The sequence below is a fragment of the Octopus sinensis genome, linkage group LG11 (genome assembly GCF_006345805.1).
Source record: "Octopus sinensis linkage group LG11, ASM634580v1, whole genome shotgun sequence".
Lineage (NCBI taxonomy): Eukaryota > Metazoa > Mollusca > Cephalopoda > Octopoda > Octopodidae > Octopus > Octopus sinensis.
In genome coordinates this window covers 21,125,589-21,146,201 of record NC_043007.1, presented here as the reverse complement: position 1 = coordinate 21,146,201, position 20,613 = coordinate 21,125,589, and the positions used below count along the sequence as shown (strand labels likewise).

General features: G+C 38.9%; 1 protein-coding gene across 1 annotated transcript; it reads right to left on the bottom strand.

The window, feature by feature from the left end:
• Window positions 1–1,196: 1,196 nt before the first annotated feature.
• On the bottom strand, window positions 1,197–16,201 carry LOC118765430. Its single transcript, XM_036507495.1, has 6 exons — window positions 15,864–16,201; window positions 9,395–9,516; window positions 6,796–7,685; window positions 6,062–6,341; window positions 3,846–3,963; window positions 1,197–1,289 (listed from the first exon to the last, which is right to left on the bottom strand). The coding sequence occupies exons 1-6, from the start codon at window positions 16,062–16,064 to the stop codon at window positions 1,197–1,199; spliced, it is 1,704 nt and encodes a 567-aa protein (XP_036363388.1). The 5' UTR covers window positions 16,065–16,201.
• Between the last annotated feature and the right edge of the window lie 4,412 nt (window positions 16,202–20,613).

The following is a 20,613-nucleotide window of genomic DNA, read 5'->3' as shown; positions in this document are numbered from 1 at the left end:
GTGTTGGTTAGATATTAAAATTTATAGGAAAATAAAAGAAAAAGTTAAAAGATATCTGACAGTTTTTCGGAAAAAAAAAAAAATCCGACATACCACATTTGCCAGTGTGTAAGATACACTCTCACATAAAACAAACACCTACAACTTCAATAAGTTTCATCATACACTTATACACTCGTCTGTATCTTATTCATAATACAGTCACATCTTATACACAAGCAGATATGGAAAGAAAAGTAAATGGACAAATGCATTTACTTCACCCTTCTTCATTTAATCAAAACAAATAATTTTTATAGAATATAAAACCCAATTAAAATGGGAAAAAAGTGTAACTGATTGAATCAACAATATATTGTTGTTGTTCATTTAAATCAACTCTAATTAGTTCTCAAAGCAATTAAATATATCTGACTTGCTCCAAAAAATAAATTACAACATTCAGAAAAAATAAAAAAGAGAAAATTACAAAATAATTTCTTTGTAATTTTGGCACAATGCCAGCAATTTTGAGGGATGGATAAGTTGATTATATTGACGCCAGTGCTTAACTGGTGCTTATTTTATCATTCTCCAAAGGATAAAAGGCAAAGTATATCTCAGTGACATTCAAACTGAGAATATAATTAAGTAGGAAAAAATGCCATTTAGCATTTTTGTCTGATGTGGTAACAATTCTGCCAACATGCCACTTCAGAAAATTACAAAATAGTTAATATTTGTAATTAAAACTTGAAATCCAAATTTATAACTAGACAATCAAAGTTTAAACCATATTTCAATAAGCATACTAAAATCATTGCAGCGTGGAATGTGTTTGTAAGCCATTTAAGAAACACACAAAAACCGTTCGATTCACTTCAACATTTAAGTTTAATTTGTCAAAATATTTTCGTCGCTTTGAGACTGCGACCTGTTCACTGACAAAACTTCGTGCTGCATCGAAAATATTTTGACAAATTAAATTTAAATGTTGAAGTGAATCTAACGGTTTTTTGTGTGTTTCTTAAATGGCTTAAACACCTTCCACGCTGCAATTGTTTTCGTTCCAGCACACGATCTCAGATCAGGTCACTTGCTATGCAAGTACATCTCCACAAATACTAAAATCATTATTTTTTTAATTAAATTATTACAATTAAATTCATATATCAATAAACAAGCTTGAAAACTTAAAAGCAAACAAATTATGAAATTTAAATTTTGACATTGAAATTTGAATTTTCCAACAAGTTGGTGGAGAGATTTAATAAAACTTCAGCAATTTCTTCTTCAATTTGTTTTGGTGGCTGGAAAAAGCAAAACCAAAACAATATAAATAATAAAAAATATGCATGGTTTCTTGAACGTTGGATTTTGAAGCAGATAAAATTATAAATAATAATAATGAAATTATTGTACACAGTGCTCAGGTGCACCACAGCTTGTCAAAAGTGCATATAAAGCATATGCAGTAATGTACAAATGCCTTGGAAGTGAACAGTGTATGAGTCAGATACATGCTTGCGTGTGTATGGAGGGGAGAAAATCAGGTGTAGTGTTGGCGAATCTCAGAAAGTATGGAAGTTTTGAAGGATGCAGTGCTCCTACTTTTGAAGGATGCAGTGCTCCGACTTTTGAAGGATGTATGTATGTATGTATAATAATGATAATAATAATGGAACTATTGTATACAGTGCTCAGGTGCACCACAGCTTGTCAAAAGTGCATATAAAGCATATGCAGTAATGTACAAATGTCTGGGAAGTGAACAGTGTATGAGTCAGATACATGCTTGCGTGTGTATGGAGGGGAGAAAATCAGGTGTAGTGTTGGCGAATCTCAGAAAGTATGGAAGTTTTGAAGGATGCAGTGCTCCTACTTTTGAAGGATGCAGTGCTCCGACTTTTGAAGGATGTATGTATGTATGTATAATAATGATAATAATAATGGAACTATTGTATACAGTGCTCAGGTGCACCACAGCTTGTCAAAAGTGCATATAAAGCATATGCAGTAATGTACAAATGTCTGGGAAGCGAACAGTGTATGAGTCAGATACATGCTTGCGTGTGTATGGAGGGGAGAAAATCAGGTGTAGTGTTAGCGAATCTCAGAAAGCATAGAAGTTTTGAAGGATGCTGTGCTCCGACAATTAACAACTGATGCTGGCAGTTTGTTCCATGCTTCAGCAACTCTCAGCGTGAAAAAATGTTTCCGAAAGTCATGCAAGCTGTGCTGTTTTCTGACTTTGTAAACATGTCCATGGGTGTTAGACAGGTGGAGTTTGAAGAGGTGCTCAGAGTTATTGTTTGTAAGATGATTAATAATTTTATGGGTGTCTGCCAAGTCAGCTGCCAGATGTCGGAATTTCAATGTATCCATGCCCAGGGAAGTAAGGCGTTCAGAATATGGCAAATGGCTAATGGAGGGTATTCTCTTGGTTGCACGTTGCTGAACGGCTTCCAGACGATTAATATCCTGGGCAAGATAGGGGTTCCTGTGTAAATATTGAGTTAAAAAAAACTCTTAGGATGCAAAAAGGCAAAGACTTCCCCCAGAAACCTGCATTGCAAAGAGGAATCATTTCATGTCTTTTTGAAGTTTGTAAATTCTTATGATGTTGACTTGTGATGTTCTTCTGGTTATTCTGAAGGTTCAGTCCCATTATGTGTGCGTGTGTTTGTGTACATGTTTGTCCTCTACAACCACTTGATGACCAATCACTTAGTGGTTTGGCAAACGAGACTGATAGAATAAGTACTGAGCTTTACAAAAATTAACAAGTAGGAGTGTGGCTGTGTGGTAAGTAGCTTGTGAGTAGATTTGGTAGAGGGAAACTGAAAGAAGCCCGTCATATATATGTATGTGTATGTATGTATGTATGTATGTATATATATATATATATATATATATATATATATATAATATATATATATATATATATATATAATATATATAGGCGTAGGAGTGGCTGTGTGGTAGGTAGCTTGCTTACCAACCACATGGTTCTGAGTTCAGTCCCACTGCATGGCACCTTGGGCAAGTGTCTTCTACTATAGCCTCGGGCCGACGAAAGCCTTGTGAGTGGATTTGGTAGATGGAAACTGAAAGAAGCCCGTCGTATATATGTATATATATGTATGTGTGTGTGTGTGTGTATGTTTGTGTGTGTGTTTAACCCTCCTCCCCAACATCCAAACTGTTATTTCTCCTTTGGCTGGTGTCTCAAATTTAGGTTAAATCAGTGTTTCTAAAAGGGGGAGGCCAATGGGACGGTCAGACAAGTTGTTTTGAGAAAATTTTGGTTTGAATGTTCGACAACTCAGCACCGTCCATTGGACGGGATGGGGGTGGGAGCGTTTTACTCGTTACAAATATATCAATAATTTAACTTCATTGATTTCCTATATTTTCTTATCAATAAGTGTTAAATTTTAAATATTATCTTTAAAACAAAAACAAAAAAAAAAAAATCATTTCAATCCAAACAAAAAACTCAGATAAAAGACTGATTTGTTCCTGGGGGCATCCAGAGGTAAAAACCATGCCAAAACGAGACACAGAAGCATGGCACAGGCTCTTGTCAAACCGTCCAACCCATGTGAGCATGGAGGGAGCTGTTCAAGAAATTGGACCCGGAGATCTCCATTTCCAGCGAATTCAAGGGCCACCTCCCAGTGATGTCGGACATCAACGACGAGCCCTCGGCTCCAACAAGATGACCAAAGTTTTTTTTTTTTTCAAGGTCTAGGGTCTCCCGCCCCTAAGCCCTAGACCACTACCTAATCACCCTTACCCATCTTGTTGCTTAACAACAACAGCATGGAGGGAGGACATTAAACAATGATGATGATTTTACTTACCACACATGTCTGAGACTCTTTTCTCTCCATTAATGGTTGAGGTATACTAAAATTATACTCTATAATAGTGGTGGTATTGTTGTTGATGTTGGTTCTGTCTGGTATGCTTGTTGATAATCTAAAAGTATTTTTTAAAAAAAGTACATTACTGCACAAGATAAACTGTTCATGTTAACAACGTTAACACAAATTTACTTCTGTTTTTCTGTGCTGGCATGGGCTGACTGGGTCTTACAATATATTGTCATTGTACATCTCACCCACACAGCAACAAACAAAATCAGCCAAGAATTGTTGCTTTCTATGTCTTACAATGTAGATCAGGTGTATTCCTTCATGCCATCAGTTCTAGAAAGGTTCTTCAATGGAGGAGAACTAAAGTGAACCTCTTATGGACATGTTTACGAAGTCAGAAAACAGCACAGCTCCCATGACTTTCGGAAACATTTTTTCATGCTAAGAGTTGCTGAAGCATGGAATAAACTGCCGGCATCAGTTGTTAGTTGTCGGAGCACTGCATCCTTAAAAACTTCCATGCTTTCTGAGATTCACCAACACTACACCTGATTTTCTCCCCTCCATACACACTCAAGCATGTATCTGACTCATACACTGTTCACTTCCCAGACATTTGTACATTACTGTATATGCTTTATATGCACTTTTGACAAGTTGTGGTGCATCTGAGCACTGTATACAATAATTTCATTATTATTATTATATATACATACATCCTTCAAAAGTCGGAGCACTGCATCCTTCAAAACTTCCATGCTTCCTGAGATTCGCCAACACTACACCTGATTTTCTCTCCTCCATACACACGCAAGCATGTATCTGACTCATACACTGTTCACTTTCCAGACACTTTACTGTATATGCTTTCTACACACTTTTGACAAGTTGTGGTGCACCTGAGCACTGTATACAATAATTTCATTATTATTTTATATACTGAAGCAGTTATTTGGAATTACAGCCATCTTAGACAGTAAGCCTATAATGTGGCCTATAATTTGTGTCTTATTCTTATGTTCAAGTTTTTATCAAGGTTTCTATGGCTGGATGCCCTTTCTTTCACCAACCTTTCCAGGTAGGTATATTTGATTATATCACTGGTACCACAGAGGTTATCCCATACAGAATTTATGAGTTACCCCAAAGCTACATCACTTCTTATTTCAAGTTGCTGCCCTCCTAAACAGCTTCTTAATCATCATTATCTGTTTCTTTACTACCCACAAGGGGCTAAACATAGAGGGGACAAACAAGGGCAGACAAACAGATTAAGTCGATTACATCGACCCCCAGTGCGAAACTGGTACTTATTTAATCGACCCCGAAAGGATGAAAGGCAAAGTCGACCTCGGCGGAATTTGAACTCAGAACGTAATGGCAGACGAAATACGGCTATGCATTTCACCTGGCGTGCTAACGTTTCTGCCAGCTCACCGCCTTTCCTCATCATTATCAACCCCTGGATGTTACTGTCTTAAGTACTAGGACTTTGTTTCCATGCTGTATAAGTGAATGAGATCACAACCTTTTCCCACTGGACAGGATGCTAGTCCATCGTAGAGGTTACTCATCTAAATGTAAATGGAATGGAGTAATGTGAAATGAAGTGTTCTGCTCAAGAACATAATGCATCACCTATAATGTGTAAAGTTTTCTTCAGTTTTCTTACATTCTTTTAAAAGCCTGAATTTGTTGTTGTTCTTGTTGTCTTTGAGAATCAAAGCTACAATCTTGTGGTTGCGAGTGTAACAACCTAACTACTAAACCCAGACGGTTTGATGTTATTCTTTTATTTGTTTCAGTCATTTGACTGCGGCCATGCTGGAGCACCGCCTTTAATCAAGCAACTCGACCCCAGGACTTATTCTTTGTAAGCCCAGTACTTATTCTATCGGTCTCTTATGCCGAACCGCTATGTGACGGGGACGTAAACACACCAGCATCGGTTGTCAAGCAATGCTAGGGGAACAAACACAGACACACAAACATACACGCACACACATATATACATACATATATACGACAGGCTTCTTTCAGTTTCCGTCTACCAAATCCACTCACAAGGCTTTGGTTGGCCCGAGGCTATAGTAGAAGACACTTGCCCAAGGTGCCACACAGTGGGACTGAACCCAGAACCATGTGGTTGGTAAACGAAATTAATAAAACAAAAAGGAAGAAATTGATTGAAAACTACTTACTTTATATTATGTATATTTGGATCTTCATTACCTTGATGTGAATTATTCAACATTTCATATGACATCATGTTCCTTGCATTATTTGAAGCATCATATTCTGTCGGTTGGCTGTTTTCTCTGGGTGTATCAGGAACAAACTGCTTATTATCAGCATATTGAGAGGTTTGGTCACAGTGAATAAATGAAGTATTGTTAAGGTCAGAAATATATTTACAATTGTCAGGTGTCTGCCCGTTTGAGTTTGTGGTGATATTCTGGTTGGTAAAAGATATCAGGCAATCTAGATATTGAGCAAAATGTGATGATATAAAAGATAGCAATGAGAAAAATACATAGAGTAAATAAATATTTTACTAAAAGGATCATGAAATTTAGCAAAATTTAGTAATAGTATATATTTTTAATGAAATTAAATGTTTACTGTAAATCCTTGAGTATAGTCCTCCCTTGAGTATAATACGCAAGGGATTTTTAGGGGGCTGTACCTCTGAAAAACCTAAACCTTGTGTATAATACGCACCCCTTCTCTAACTTGAGTCATGTGTAATTAAGCCAGCAGCACCTAGTCAAACAAACACTTCCATGCATGCGTAATACAATAATGGTGATGTTCTTAACTGTTATATGGGAATGTAAATATGTTTGCAAATTGTTTTTAAGGGGAAGTAAATTGTTTATTGGAATCAAAGACTAAGATATATTACAAGAAATATTAAAACAGAATAAATTCAAACCTGTGGGCAGAAGTGGCAATTGCCACAGAGTGACTGGCAGAGCTGGGTTAATATTTGGCATCAAAACTGTCTCATTTGGAAGAAAGGTAACAGCTTCACTGCTTTCATTTGGAAATAAATCATTTTCAACACTTTTGATTTCTACACAATCCTGAAGGACATTCGAATCATCGGGATATTCACCATCTATTGGTAAGGTATACGTATTACAAACATTACCGACAGCATCTACGTTCTGCTCAGAAACAAAGTCACAATAATTGTTTTCTTTTGGGATGATAAAGTTTTGGGTTCGTAAAACGGGATAAGCATTTTCAAATAATACCGAATTTAATTGCCTTGTTTCATGAGAATCCTTTGTGTCTGACTTGATTTCCATTTCTTTATTTTCCAAGTAGTAACCTTGTTCTTTATTTTGTTCTATCTCTTTTGAAATAATATCATCTTCTTTACAAATATTTCCAGATTCTTGAACTTTAAAGAAACACTGGTCCTGTAGTTTTTTATTATCCATCTTTGTCTGACCAAAATTCTCTTCATCAGGATACAGCCCAACTTTCTTCATAGACATATCCAAAGCATAATCAACGCCATCAGTTAATGATTGCGAGGAGCAATTATACTGATGGTAATGTTTCATAATCTTTCCATATTTTAAATTTGATTTTGGTGCTGTTAGCTTTTTTCTGCGTCTGGTATTGGCAAACCAAGTCTTCACTTGAGATAATATCAAACCGCTCTGTTCCACCAATTGCTTTTTTTCATGTTCGTCTGGATAAGGATAATCAGCATGTTTATTAAACCACTGTTTTAATGTCTGACGAGCATGTTCAGGTAAGTTACTTGAAGGCCTCTTGCCACTTGGACAAATACTTTTAGGCGGTGGATACCTAGTCAAAAAACAACAAAAAAAATCAATTAATATTACTGTAGAATTGTCATATGGTGTTTAACCACAGGAAGAAATAATAGTTTTTGAAAGACAACAGGATAATCATCATCATCATCATCATCATCGTTTAAAGTCCGCTTTCCATGCTAGCATGGGTTGGACAATTTTTGACTGAGGGCTGGCGAACCAGATGGCTGCACCAGGCTCCAATCTTGATCTGGCAGAGTTTCTACAGCTGGATGCCCTTCCTAACGCCAACCACTCCAAGAGTGTAGTGGGTACTTTTTACGTGCCACCGGCACGGGGGCCAGTCAGGCGGTACTGGCAATGACCTCGGTCGAATCTTTTTACACATGCCACCGGCACAGGTGCCAGTAAGGCAACGCTGGTTAAATGATTTCAAATTCCTATATCGTACAATACATCACTTCTTCATTTTATATCACACAGTAATAATAGAACATGTTCTATATTGTGTTACACCATTTTGTAACAAAAAGGACAGAACTGGTAAAGGGCCACAGAACAATTAGTAGAGTTGGGTAAATATTTGTCATCAAAAACTGTTTCAAGTGGATTGAAAGGAAGAGCTTAACTGTTCCCATTGCAAAAAAAAAAAAGCTTTTATGGTAATCGCCTCTTTACATTCTGATTTCACATTCAGCCAAGGTAGACTTTGCCTTTCACGTTTTTTCAGGATCGATAAAATAAGTACAGTAAGGACCAGCCGAACACTGGAATCAATAGAATCCCCTATTTTCCTCCCCTTAAATTGTTGGCAGTGTGCCAACAATTTGAAACTATCATAATGTACTACTATCTATATCTATCTGTCTATCTATGGCATCCGTTGGTTTTGAAAGACCAAAGACCATGGATCTGTGCCTGGAGAATTTTGTGTCAGCTGCTGATAGCAGTGCAGTGTCTGCTGTGGCTGCACAGGTTCAGATGGGAGTAGCAGTCTTAAAGGCAGTGACTGCATTTGAAGATGCTTTCCACCAGTTCTACTGTGTTTTCCCTTCTTCACTCCATCTCCTTGCATAGGACATCATTTTATATCCACAATATGTGTATATACTCTCTTTTACTTGTTTCAGTCATTTGACTGCGGCCATGCTGGAGCACCGCCTTTAGTCGAGCACACAAACATATACACACACGTACATACATACATATATATATATATATACATATATATATATATATATATGTGTGTGTGTGTGTGTGTGTATATATATACACACACACATACAACAGGCTTCTTTAGACAGGCTATAGTAGAAGTCACTTGCCCAAGGTGCCATGCAGTGGGACTGAACCCGGAACCATGTGGTTGGTAAGCAAGTTACTTACCACACAGCCACTCCTGTGCATGTGCATACGTGGTGCCTTGGTAGCATTGTTAGAACATCAGATAGAATACCTTATGGTATTCAATCTGACAGTGAGGACTCCAAGTTCAAATCCTGCCACGGTCAACTCTGTGTTTCATTTTTTTGAGGTTGATAACTAAAGTACCAGTCCAGTAGTACTGGGGTTGATTATTTTCTCATGATGTCTCTGGAAGAAATCCACCCGCCAAAACAGCTTCTGCCTACCCTGTTTGCATACCTCAGTAAGAATCTGTTACATCTCAGCTAGTAATGACCTGGGGAGATTCGGAAACAAGTATGAAAATGCCAAAAGGAAACAGACAACATAACTTACTTTTTTCTGACCCTGAAACGCAGAAGTGGGGTTAACGGAAAACCCTTTTCTTTTTCTTTTAATTTATAGTGAGCTTTATCCCAAAGTGAAATAAACCTTTCTGGGTTTGTAAATGTTCCATTCTGTAAAAGAAATCATTTCTTAAGAAGTATGCAATGATGACAAAGGAAAACTGGCTGAAATTCAGAAAGAAGAGAGGAGAAAAATAATGATGATGATGGCAGACACATGTGAAGGGGTATATATGGAAGTGAAGTGAACTGAAAAATATGGAAAGAAAAAAATACAAAGAAGAATAAGGGTTCATCTGTGGAAGCACTCCGTCGGTTACGACGATGAGGGTTCCGGTTGATCCGATCAACGGAACAGCCTGCTCGTGAAATTAACGTGTAAGTGGCTGAGCACTCCACAGACACGTGTACCCTTAACGTAGTTCTCGGGGATATTCAGCGTGACACAGAGAGTGACAAGGCCGGCCCTTTGAAATACAGGTACAACAGAAACAGGAAGTAAGAGTGAGAGAAAGTTGTGGTGAAAGAGTACAGCAGGGATCACCACCATCCCCTGCTGGAGCCTCGTGGAGCTTTAGGTGTTTTCGCTCAATAAACACTCACAACGCCCGGTATGGGAATCGAAACCGCGATCCTACGACCGCGAGTCCGCTGCCCTAACCACTGGGCCATTGCGCCTCCACCAAGGGTTCATCTAGGAGAATATGATAAGGACCATTATGAATACTAGAAGAAACACAACTTTTGGTAGTTTTCATAGTTAATCACATAGCCACGCCTGTGCCGCGACCAGCAAATTGAAATTGGAAAAATATTTCGCATAAATGGCGGTGCCCCAGCATGGCCACAGCTCGTGAGCTGAAACTAGATAAAGATAAAGAGAGCAATTATTTTTCACTCATTTTTTTCCCCCATTATGACATACGAAGCACTCCCACACAATTTGACTTGTAAACATTGCAATCATAGGCGTAAACTTGTAAACATAGGTGCAGGAGTGGCTGTGTGGTAAGTAGCTTGCTAACCAACCACATGATTCTGGGTTCAGTCCCACTGCGTGGCATCTTGGGCAAGTGTCTTCTACTATAACCTCGGGCCGACCAATGCCTTGTGAGTGGATTTGGTAGACGGAAACTGAAAGAAGCCTGTCGTATATATGTATATATATATATATATGTATGTGTGTGTATGTGTTTGTGTGTCTGTGTTTGTCCCCCTAGCATTGCTTGACAACCGATGCTGGTGTGTTTACGTCCCCGTCACATAGCGGTTCGGCAAAAGAGACCGATAGAATAAGTCCCGGGGTCGATTTACTCGACTAAAGGCGATGCTCCAGCATGGCCGCAGTTAAAATGACTGAAACAAGTAAAAGAGTAAAGTGTAAGAGTAATCGTTCTTAGTCGTTTTACAAAATATTCTCAAATCACGAAATCGCGAAGTCAGGGACATGACCCAGTTGCAGGGTAGCCTAACTATTTCGCACCTGCGTAACAACACACTGGTACTGCGTTCCTCTACCCTTTAAAAGCTGGCGGCGGAGGAATACAATACCAGTGTGTTGTTACGCAGGGGTGGAAGAGTTCGATTGTTCTGTTGAGTCTTACAGAGCTCATAGACACAAATTTAATTGTTGTGGTGGTGGTGGGGTCTTTCTGTAGAATAGAGTCGGAAATTATGTGGGACACCAAAACCCTTAATTTTTATGAATCTGCAAAGAAAGATTTTCCTCTCCTTCCATAATTTTTCAGTTTTGACTCTTTATCGATTTCTTTTCTCCAGAATTCCTCCACATAATTTTAAGGAATCATAATCTTAGATGTTTAAAATGTCTCAAGTGTTTTAATTAACTTTTATAGATTCGTAATCTACGATACTTAAAACAGAGATCACAAGAAATTGGTACGACTTGAGAACAGTGGTCCCGGTGCGCGCACTCGCGCTAGCTAGTCATGACTAGTCGATCCTTTGTGTTTTGTGTTATTTACTTTGTTTTAAAAATTATTTATTTTGTGTTGTATTTACTTTGCTAGGTAGTCGTTGTAGGATCGACTAGTCACGACTAGCTAGCGCGACTACGCGAGTGCGCGCACCGGGACCACTGTTCTCAAGTAGTACCCAAGAAATTGCGGTTTTTAGCATACTAAATAATTTCCAATCTATTCTACAAGAATTCTCTCTTGGGCAGTGGGACTAAATTGTCTTTCATGCGTTTTAAAAATCATTAATTGTTAATATTCTTTTGTTGTCTCAGTAAGGAAGTAATATGGAAATCACAGACAATAAATGAAAAAGAATATGCACCAACATTATTGTTTGGTTAAGGAGTTCTGGGGTTTAGTGTAGGTGCGTGTATACGTGCGTGGAGGCGCAATGGCCCAGTGGTTAGGGCAGCGAACTCGCGGTCGTAGGATCGCGGTTTCGATTCCCAGACCGGGCGTTGTGAGTGTTTATTGAGCGAAAACACCTAAAGCTTCACGAGGCTACGGTAGGGGGGTACTTGTCTATTGTAGTGGTCCCGGTTGCGCTGGCGCGAATTCGCGCGCCAGACGTAGGTACTCGATACTCGAGATCCAACGAGGTGACTTGCGCATGCGCAGTGCGCGATTCGCGTTAACCCCCCCCCCGGATTTTTTCAGATACCTTTCTGCTTTTTAAGACAAAAAGGTGTTGGATTTCACAAAAAATGTGTGTTTGTGTGTGTGTGTGTATATAACATTTTCAATTTTACACAAAAAAATTACATAGTCGCTTTCCTCGCGGATTTACAGATAAATGAATTAATTACTATTTTACAGAATAAAATTAATGAATTAATTATATAAATTAAATAATTCTTGAAAATTAATTAATATTAATATTTTTTGAACAAAGTAAATAATTTTTAAAAGTGTATATATATATGTATACAATAATATATGCTGTACATACCTTAATTTTTTCATGATATTGTAGCGATTTTATGACAGTGTAGCAAAATAGTAGTCAATTAGATAAATACATTTTTTTTCTGGGGTATTTTTTTTCAACCTCGTCACATATTTGCACCTTTCAATTTAAACCTTTCAATTTAAGTCTTAATTAAGCAATTGCGGCAGCTTAGCAGAAATGTCACGTTCTAATTTCTGTTATTCAATGGTTTCAATACACGCGTGACATCATACCCCTTCAAATTTTATACCATTCTGAAAGATGTCTCAGAATATTTATCACACAATCGTTTTCATTTTGTCCATACTGTTCCTTCCACAGAAACTCATCAAGGTACGAGTCCACCATGGTGGAATGTACCCCCATCATCGTTTTAAATTTTCTTTTTGCATTTTTCCAGTAACATTCCACAGAATTTGTGTGTACACCTGTTAGCAGATCCACAAAATTCTGGGAATGGTTTACTGTGAAATGGATGTATTTTGGTGTCACATCCATTTCTGCAATCCCATTATAGGCGGCCCAGCAATCCGAATGAATTGTTGTGCCCGGTCTAATATATTTTTTGATGATGGGTAGCAGAGTTTCCGAGGAACGGTCAGCTACGAAGAGTAGGAAGCCTTTTTTCTCTTCTCTATCATAACCTCCAAAGACCCATCTCTCTTGTGGCGTTCTCCCTCTATTGTACTTCCTCTTGCACATCAGACTTTCATCTATTTCAACAACTTTTCCGACACCACCAATTTGGTATGGATTGTTGACCAGATTGTTACTACAGATATCTCGCATGTATTGAAACCATTGAATAACGGTACATTTTGACAATCCAGTCATTGCTATTGTTGCTGTTATTGTTAGGTTATTGCCCCAACAATATATTATATGTATGAAATCATGTAGTTTCAATCTGCTATTTTCGAGATAGGAGTTCCTTCTAATTGATTCTTTTCCCCCTTTGTGAGTTGGGCAGCGAAATACTTTTTCTTGATTGTGTTTTATCAGAGTCATCTCTCTCTGGCATCTCGAACAAATTGGCGAAGAGGAACTTAAGACCTTTTTGTCCTTGAGGAAGGAATAAATACTATCAAAGTCTTTCACGATACTTTCTATCTCATACAACATTATTTTTAAATTTTATCTCACAGTTCAACTGGTGAAGATAAAGTGAAAATAAATAAATATATCTTAATTGTAGTGTGAGAAAAGTATATATATTCTGATGATAAAATGTTTTTGAAAGAATATATTTTTATAAAAATCTAGAATATATATACTATATATACTATATACCACAACTTTCTCTCACTCTTACTTCCTGTTTCTGTTGTACCTGTATTTCAAAGGGCCGGCCTTGTCACTCTCTGTGTCACGCTGAATATCCCCGAGAACTACGTTAAGGGTACACGTGTCTGTGGAGTGCTCAGCCACTTACACGTTAATTTCACGAGCAGGCTGTTCCGTTGATTCGGATCAACCGGAACCCTCGTCGTCGTAACCGACGGAGTGCTTCCAGTGTATGCGTGCCTTTGTTAGTTAATAAATATCTGGATCCGCACCCGGTGGGAAAAATGGAAACGAAAATGTGTAACAGTTGTAATGCACCGTATATTAAAGGAATATGAGGGGAAAACTGCTGTTCAAACCGAAAAGATCCGAGGGCTCGGAAAATTCACAAGATCAACCGTGCTCGGATTCTGTACGGTTGATCGTGTGAATTTTCCGAGCCCTCGGATCTTTTCGGTTTGAACGGCAGTTTTTTTAAAATAATTTCCACGTAACTAAACACTTTTAAACTTCGTATACTGGTAGAATGTGTTTATAAAACATCTTTTTCTCTTGGCTTTATTGAGAAAATTCTAGTTTGTAAGATATTTGTTGTTTTTTTCTTCAATTTCTGCAATTTCAACCAATCACTGACGTCTATTCAGGTAAAAAAACATTCTGTGCCGTATGAATATGTCCCTAGTTTAAGAAACAGATTGGGTTTATTTACATTTGTGAAGAAAAAAAAGATACCCTTCCCCCCACCCCTAACCCTAACCCTAAAACAGAGCCCTCTCCCCACCCCCGTTTGTCAGCGCGCATTTTTTTCTTAATATTTGTTGAATATACATTGCATTAGAAGTATTAGACGATTTCTATTTCACTCCTGTGACCGGGTGTTGAGGTTTAGAGCTCGGATTCTGTACGGTTGATCGTGTGAATTTTCCGAGGCCCCTTCCTCCCCGTTTGTCAGCGCGCATTTTTTCCCCTCATCTTCCTTTAATATACGGTGCATTACAACTCTTACACATTTTCGTTTCCATTTTTCTCACCGGGTGCGGATCTAGATATTAACCCCTTTGTTTATGTTTTGTCTCTTTCTGCCCCGTAATCTAGCAGTTCAACAAATAGATATCGAAATATTAAATAATTCGTTCAATATGGTCAACTAAACATTTGCGGCAGGTGCCCCTCGCCATGGCCGCAGACAAATAAATGATTGAAACACAAAAGAATGAGAGAATGTTCTATTTATTTAGGAAATCTAAATACTAATACCATAAGAAGTTGCATGAGGGACCTTTTCTTTAATTAATGAATAGAAACGAATAATAAATTTGGACAGGATTCTGAGAAATCGCCATAGGAAGCTCCCAGTTTCTCATTATGTAAAAGAAACGTAAAGCAATTTTTGAATTAATATAAACAGTGGCTGTGTGGTAAGTAGCTTGCTTACCAACCACATGGTTCCGGGTTCAGTCCCACTGCGTGGCACCTTGGGCAAGTGTCTTCTACTATAGCCTCGGGCCGACCAAAGCCTTGTGAGTGGATTTGGTAGACGGAAACTGAAAGAAGCCCGTCGTATATATGTATATATATATATATATATATATATGTTTGTGTGTCTGTGTTTGACCCCCTAGCATTGCTTGACAACCGATGCTGGTGTGTTTACGTCCCCCGTCACTTAGCGGTTCGACAAAAAGAGACCGATAGAATAAGTACTAGGCTTCCAAAGAATAAGTCCTGGGGTCGATTTGCTCGACTAAAGGTGGTGCTCCAGCATGGCCGCAGTCAAATGACTGAAACAAGTAAAAGAGTAAAATATTTTTTTTTTAAACCTGAATAAAAACGACTTGATCGTCACAATTTCAAGAGCAGGAAGAAATCAGTTTGCAATGTTTAAATTGAGCGAGGAAATTAGAAAAACGTTGATATTCCACAGTTACAAGAAACATACATTGAAAGAAGAAGATATAGCCATTTTAAATTGAGTGGGCACCTTAGTTTTAAATAAATCGTGAGAATATTATTAATAAAGCTAATCTGCATCGATGTAACTAATGAGCAGGAACAATATTATAATAATCTCAAGAATATTATAATAATTCTCAAGAAAATGGGAAGTTTTCTATGAGAACAACACTTGATAGAGACATCAACTGATTTCTCCATTTCGCCTTGAAAGTGATTGCAGTGATTGCCAAAGATATAATTTGAACATTAAAAAAAGAAATTTAATGTCAATATAAGCGTACAAGACTTACCTCAATTAGTTCAAAAGCTTCGTAGAATTTCTCTTCGTGAATTCGTAAACTAACAATAGAAAATACGAAATCTTCGTCCTCTTTTAACTCTTCAAATAATAACGGCCTAGACTTGGTCAAGTTATCAATCCAATTTTTGAATTCATCAAATTTCTCCAAGTTGCACAGATACTGAGCGAAGTAAGAAAGTGTGCTGTCCATCCCGAAATCTGTGTTCACTTTTTACTAAACTTCCATCAACAAACGACATCATAAATCTGAATGAATTATTTGAAGATTTCTTCATTATCACTTTTAAATTCGGCTTCTTTCCATTTCTATATAGGGCTCAAATATGACTATTTACTATACAAACGTACATTCCGCGAACAGAGCTCAAAGCCTAAGTGCATATAATATAATATATATATAAGCACTTGCGCAACATATCTACATTTATTTGGAAAATGTTACCTCAATCACCTTTAGGTAACACAGCCTGTATCAAACAGGGATTTATTAAACATAAAATAGTATTTAGAGTTTACTTAATGAATATGTCTGTCAGAGTGAATTTGATCTTTCGAAATTCATGTTTAAAAAAAGACCATAAACCCAATGACGTTTTTTTTTTTAATTCATTTTGCTTACTACGTTCTCCCGTCCCGCTTTCGCAAATTTTTCCCTCTGTATCAATGTATGTGCGTGTGCGTATGCGTGTGTGTGTGTGTGTGTATGTGTGTGTGTGTGTGTGTGTGTAGGTACAACTGTTATTTAACAAGATAGTTGGGATCTTTTCGGTTTGACCGGCAGTTTTTTAAAATACTTTCCACGTAACTAAACACTTTTAAACTTTGTATACTGGTAGAATGTGTTTATAAAACATCTCTTTCTCTTGGCTTTTTTGAGAAAATTCTATAATTTGTAAGATATTCGTTGTTTTTTTTCTTCAATTTCTGCAATTTCAACCAATCAATGACGTCTATTGAGGTGAAAACATTCTGTGCCGTATGAATATTTCCCTCGTTTAAGAAACAGATTGGGTTTATTTACATTTGTGAAGAAAAACAGATACCCTTCCCCCACCCCTAACCCTAACCCTAAAACAGATTGAAATGCAATACTAGGGTCATAATTATGGGTGACAATTTCATATGACACCACTAGAAAAAACTGCCGTTCAAACCGAAAAGATCCCAGTTAGGTTTGAGAAATAGTTCTATCAGAGCAGTAATATAAGGAACTTCTATAGTAGCTCAGCTTTCCTCACATTTTGCTAAACTTCAGAAACATATATTAGTGACAATACACGAAACTCTCGGACCATGTGTCACTTTTGCACTTCTGCTAAATATTAATAAAAATATACATATACTCTATTTTTCCTGTTTGCATCATATATATATGGGGCTACAAACTACAGTAGCATCCACCCTTAGGGGTTAGCCATATTCAAATGGCAAATATACGTCACAATGTGTTGCTGCTACTGTTTATAACTCGCTCTGAGATTTATCATTGTTTGATTTCATTTTTTCAATATCAGTGTCAATCGATACTGGAAAAAGTATATGTATTTGTGAGGGGAACCGACTTCTAATCGACAACTATGATTGTCACACGCCGATGACGGGTCAATACCCTGAAACTCGAGTCCGTGTGTATCATAAGTTGAAGACGGGAAGGATGGCTTCCCTTCGCAAATACTGATAGGGCACAGAAAGTGTGTCTATAGCCAGCTGGAGGAGGTGTCCTCCTGGGGCTACAAACTACAGTAGCATCCACCCTTAGGGGTTAGCCATATTCAAATGGCAAATATACGACACGATGTGTTGCTGCTACTGTTTATAACTCGCTCTGAGATTTATCATTATATATAAGTAGTATAAGATATGTATTCAGAGAATCTTGAGGCTATCACAGTGAGGTTCCCGTACGGGATCGGGTATCAGTCCAAAATAGAGTGATATAATCCTTTCTACTATAGGCACAAGACCTGAAAATTTGAGGGAGGTGACTGGTCGATTACATCGATCCCTGTACTGAAGGATGAAAGACAAAGTCGACCTCGGCGGTATTTGAACTCAGAACGTCTTTAAGACGGACAAAATGCCACTAAACATTTTACCCAGCATACTAACAATTTTGCCAGCTCACTGCCTTCAAAAAAATAGGGTAATAAAATCTTTTCTACTCTAGGCACAAGGCCCGAAATTTTGGGGGAGAGGGCCAGTCAATTAGATCGACCCCAGTACGCTACTGGAACTTAATTTATCAACCCCGAATGGATGGAAGGCAAAGTCAACCTCAGCGGAATTTGAACTCATAATGTAAAGACAGACGAAGTAGAGTAATATAATATGAAGTATCTATGTAACTCAAAACCCAGAAAATCCGAATGATAAAATTATACTGTAAGGAGCATATAAAACACATAAAGTCAGGAGGTGAAATAGATCCATTTAACCATGTAGCTTTTATAAGGTTACAGCTGTTTCAAACATTCTTCGTGCATTATACAATACAATTGTATATTCATAAATTAATGCAAATAAAGAAAGCTAGATCATCAGACCATTAAAACATCACGGTTGTATTAACAGTTCAACTGCGGATACTGAAATTAATACTACAGGAAAAAAGGCTCCGAAACGGCTGTAAGCCTATGGATGTCACACGGTTACATAAATCTCTATTCATTTCTCATACCTCCTGATATATGTATTCTTTTATTCTTTTACTAGTTTCGGTCATTTGACTGTGGCCATGCTGGAGCACTTTCAAGGGGTCTGAGACAAATGAATCGACCCCAGTACTTGTTTCTTTTAAAAACCTGGTATTTATTCTAACACTTTCTTTTTGCCGAATCGTTAAGTTACAGGGACATAAACACACCAACACAGGTTGTCAAGCGGGGATTGGGCGACAAACACAGACACACACACACACAGATATTATTAGGTTTATGTTTGTGATGGTTAGTTGGGGTGGGGGCACTAGGAATGTAGACTGGGTGTCAAGGGGGTGGCAGCCCGTAAAAGTTTGGGAACCACTGTGAGGATGGTGGTGCTGGAGAGGTAGGGGCAAGTGCGGCCGCTTGGGCAGGAGCAGGGGAACGATCCAGGTTGGTAGGTGGAATTAGGGAAGAAACTGTGGACCAGGCGGTCATGTAGGTTGTGGGCTCGTTTGAAGGAAGGGAGGGGTAGCTTAGGGGAGATGTGCGAAGTGAAGGGATCAGACTGGAGTCATCAGAAGGCTTAGAGAACATTCTGTGCCGTATACGGGCAGGGTGGAAGGGTAGTAGGTGAGAGGAAACAGGAGACGAGTAACAGCGGGGGTGGGGTGGGGAGAGAAAGTAGAGGCACGGTCCACGGAATGTGCTCTGGCAAGGATGGTGTGGATAGTGGTGAGGGGATATCCACAAAGGATGAAGTACCAAGCCATGAGTTGAAACTGAGTCTCAAAGTCATGGTTGTCACTGCAGAGCCTGTGCAGATGGAGGAACTGGGAATAGGGGATGGAGAGCTTGGTGTAGGTAGGTTGGGAGGAGGAGAAGTTGAGGTATGAGTGTGAGTCGGTGTGTTTGTAGTGGATGGAGGTAGTGAGAGCGGAGTTGTGTATGTTGACCGAAATGTCGGGAAAGGCAATGGAAGTGTTGGAAATGGTGCAGGAGAATTCGAGGGCAGGATGGAAGGATTGGACAAAAGAGAGGAAGGAGTCTAGTTGTTTGCGGGAGAGCGAGGTCGCACCGATACAGTCATCAATATAACGGGACCAGCGAATCTTGAAAATATTTGGGACTCAACATAGCCAACGAACAGGTTTGCATAGTTGGGGTCCATTCTCGTTTCCATGGCCACTCCTGAGATCTGTTGATAAAACTCCCTTGCAAGCGAGAAGCAGTTTAGGGAGAGAACAAGTTCAGCCGGGAGAAGAAGTGTGGACGTGTCAGATTGGGGGTTGGGTTGAAGGTCTAGGAAGTGTTTGCGGGTAAGAAATCCTTCGTGGTGTGGGATCACTGTATCAAAATTGAAGAGAAGTTTAGAGGGCCCACAAGGGAAGGAGAAAGAGTTAAAAAGACGAAGAACATGGTTAGTGTCGTGGATGTGTGAAGGGATGGAAGCCACTAGGGTAGCAAGGACACGGTTGAGGTATTTAGAGATCAGATCCATGGGGCAGTTACAGGCGGAGACAATGAAGCAGCCAGGGTTGTTGGGTTTGTGGGAGTAAATGGTGGAGGTGCAAGGAGTGCAGACAATGGAGTTGGAGGTGGTGAGAGAGAGAGAGAGACGGGAGGAAGAGATGAGGTCATGGATAGCAGAGGACACCGTCTATTTGTAGCTAGGCGTGGGGTTGGAGGACAGAGGGCTGTAGAAGGAGGAGTTTCAAAGTTGGCGGAGAGCTTCAGCCTTGTAGAGGTCTGCGCGCCACACTACCACGGCTCCACCCTTGTCGGCTGGTTTTATGATAATGTCTTTGTGGCGTCAGAGACATCGAAGAGCCGAGAGTTCGGCTGGGGAGATGTTCAGAGGTTGGGGTCACCTGTGAAAGTAAAACCGGTCCACAACATGTTGACAGATGGCTGCAAAATGATTGGCCGCTTGGAACTGGCGTCCAGTGGGATGGTCGGCAGCCCAGGTCAGTGAAGCAGTCCTCTTCGTTAGATGCAGGTGGAGTGTTGTGGAATAGTGCATATAGCCAGACACAGCGCACAAAGCTATATGCACACACACACACATATAGCCATGGAAAGACTTCATTTCACCCCCCC

Excerpts from the sequence above, each read along its gene's own strand:
- LOC118765430 (XM_036507495.1), bottom strand. The coding sequence starts at position 16,064 with ATGGACAGCACACTTTCTTACTTCGCTCAGTATCTGTGCAACTTGGAG. Across the intron at positions 7,686-9,394 it reads CGTTTCAGGGTCAGAAAAAA|GTATCCACCGCCTAAAAGTA; the intron begins GTAAGTTATGTT and ends TTTTTTGACTAG. Across the intron at positions 3,964-6,061 it reads CCAAATATACATAATATAAA|ATTATCAACAAGCATACCAG; the intron begins GTAAGTAGTTTT and ends AAATACTTTTAG.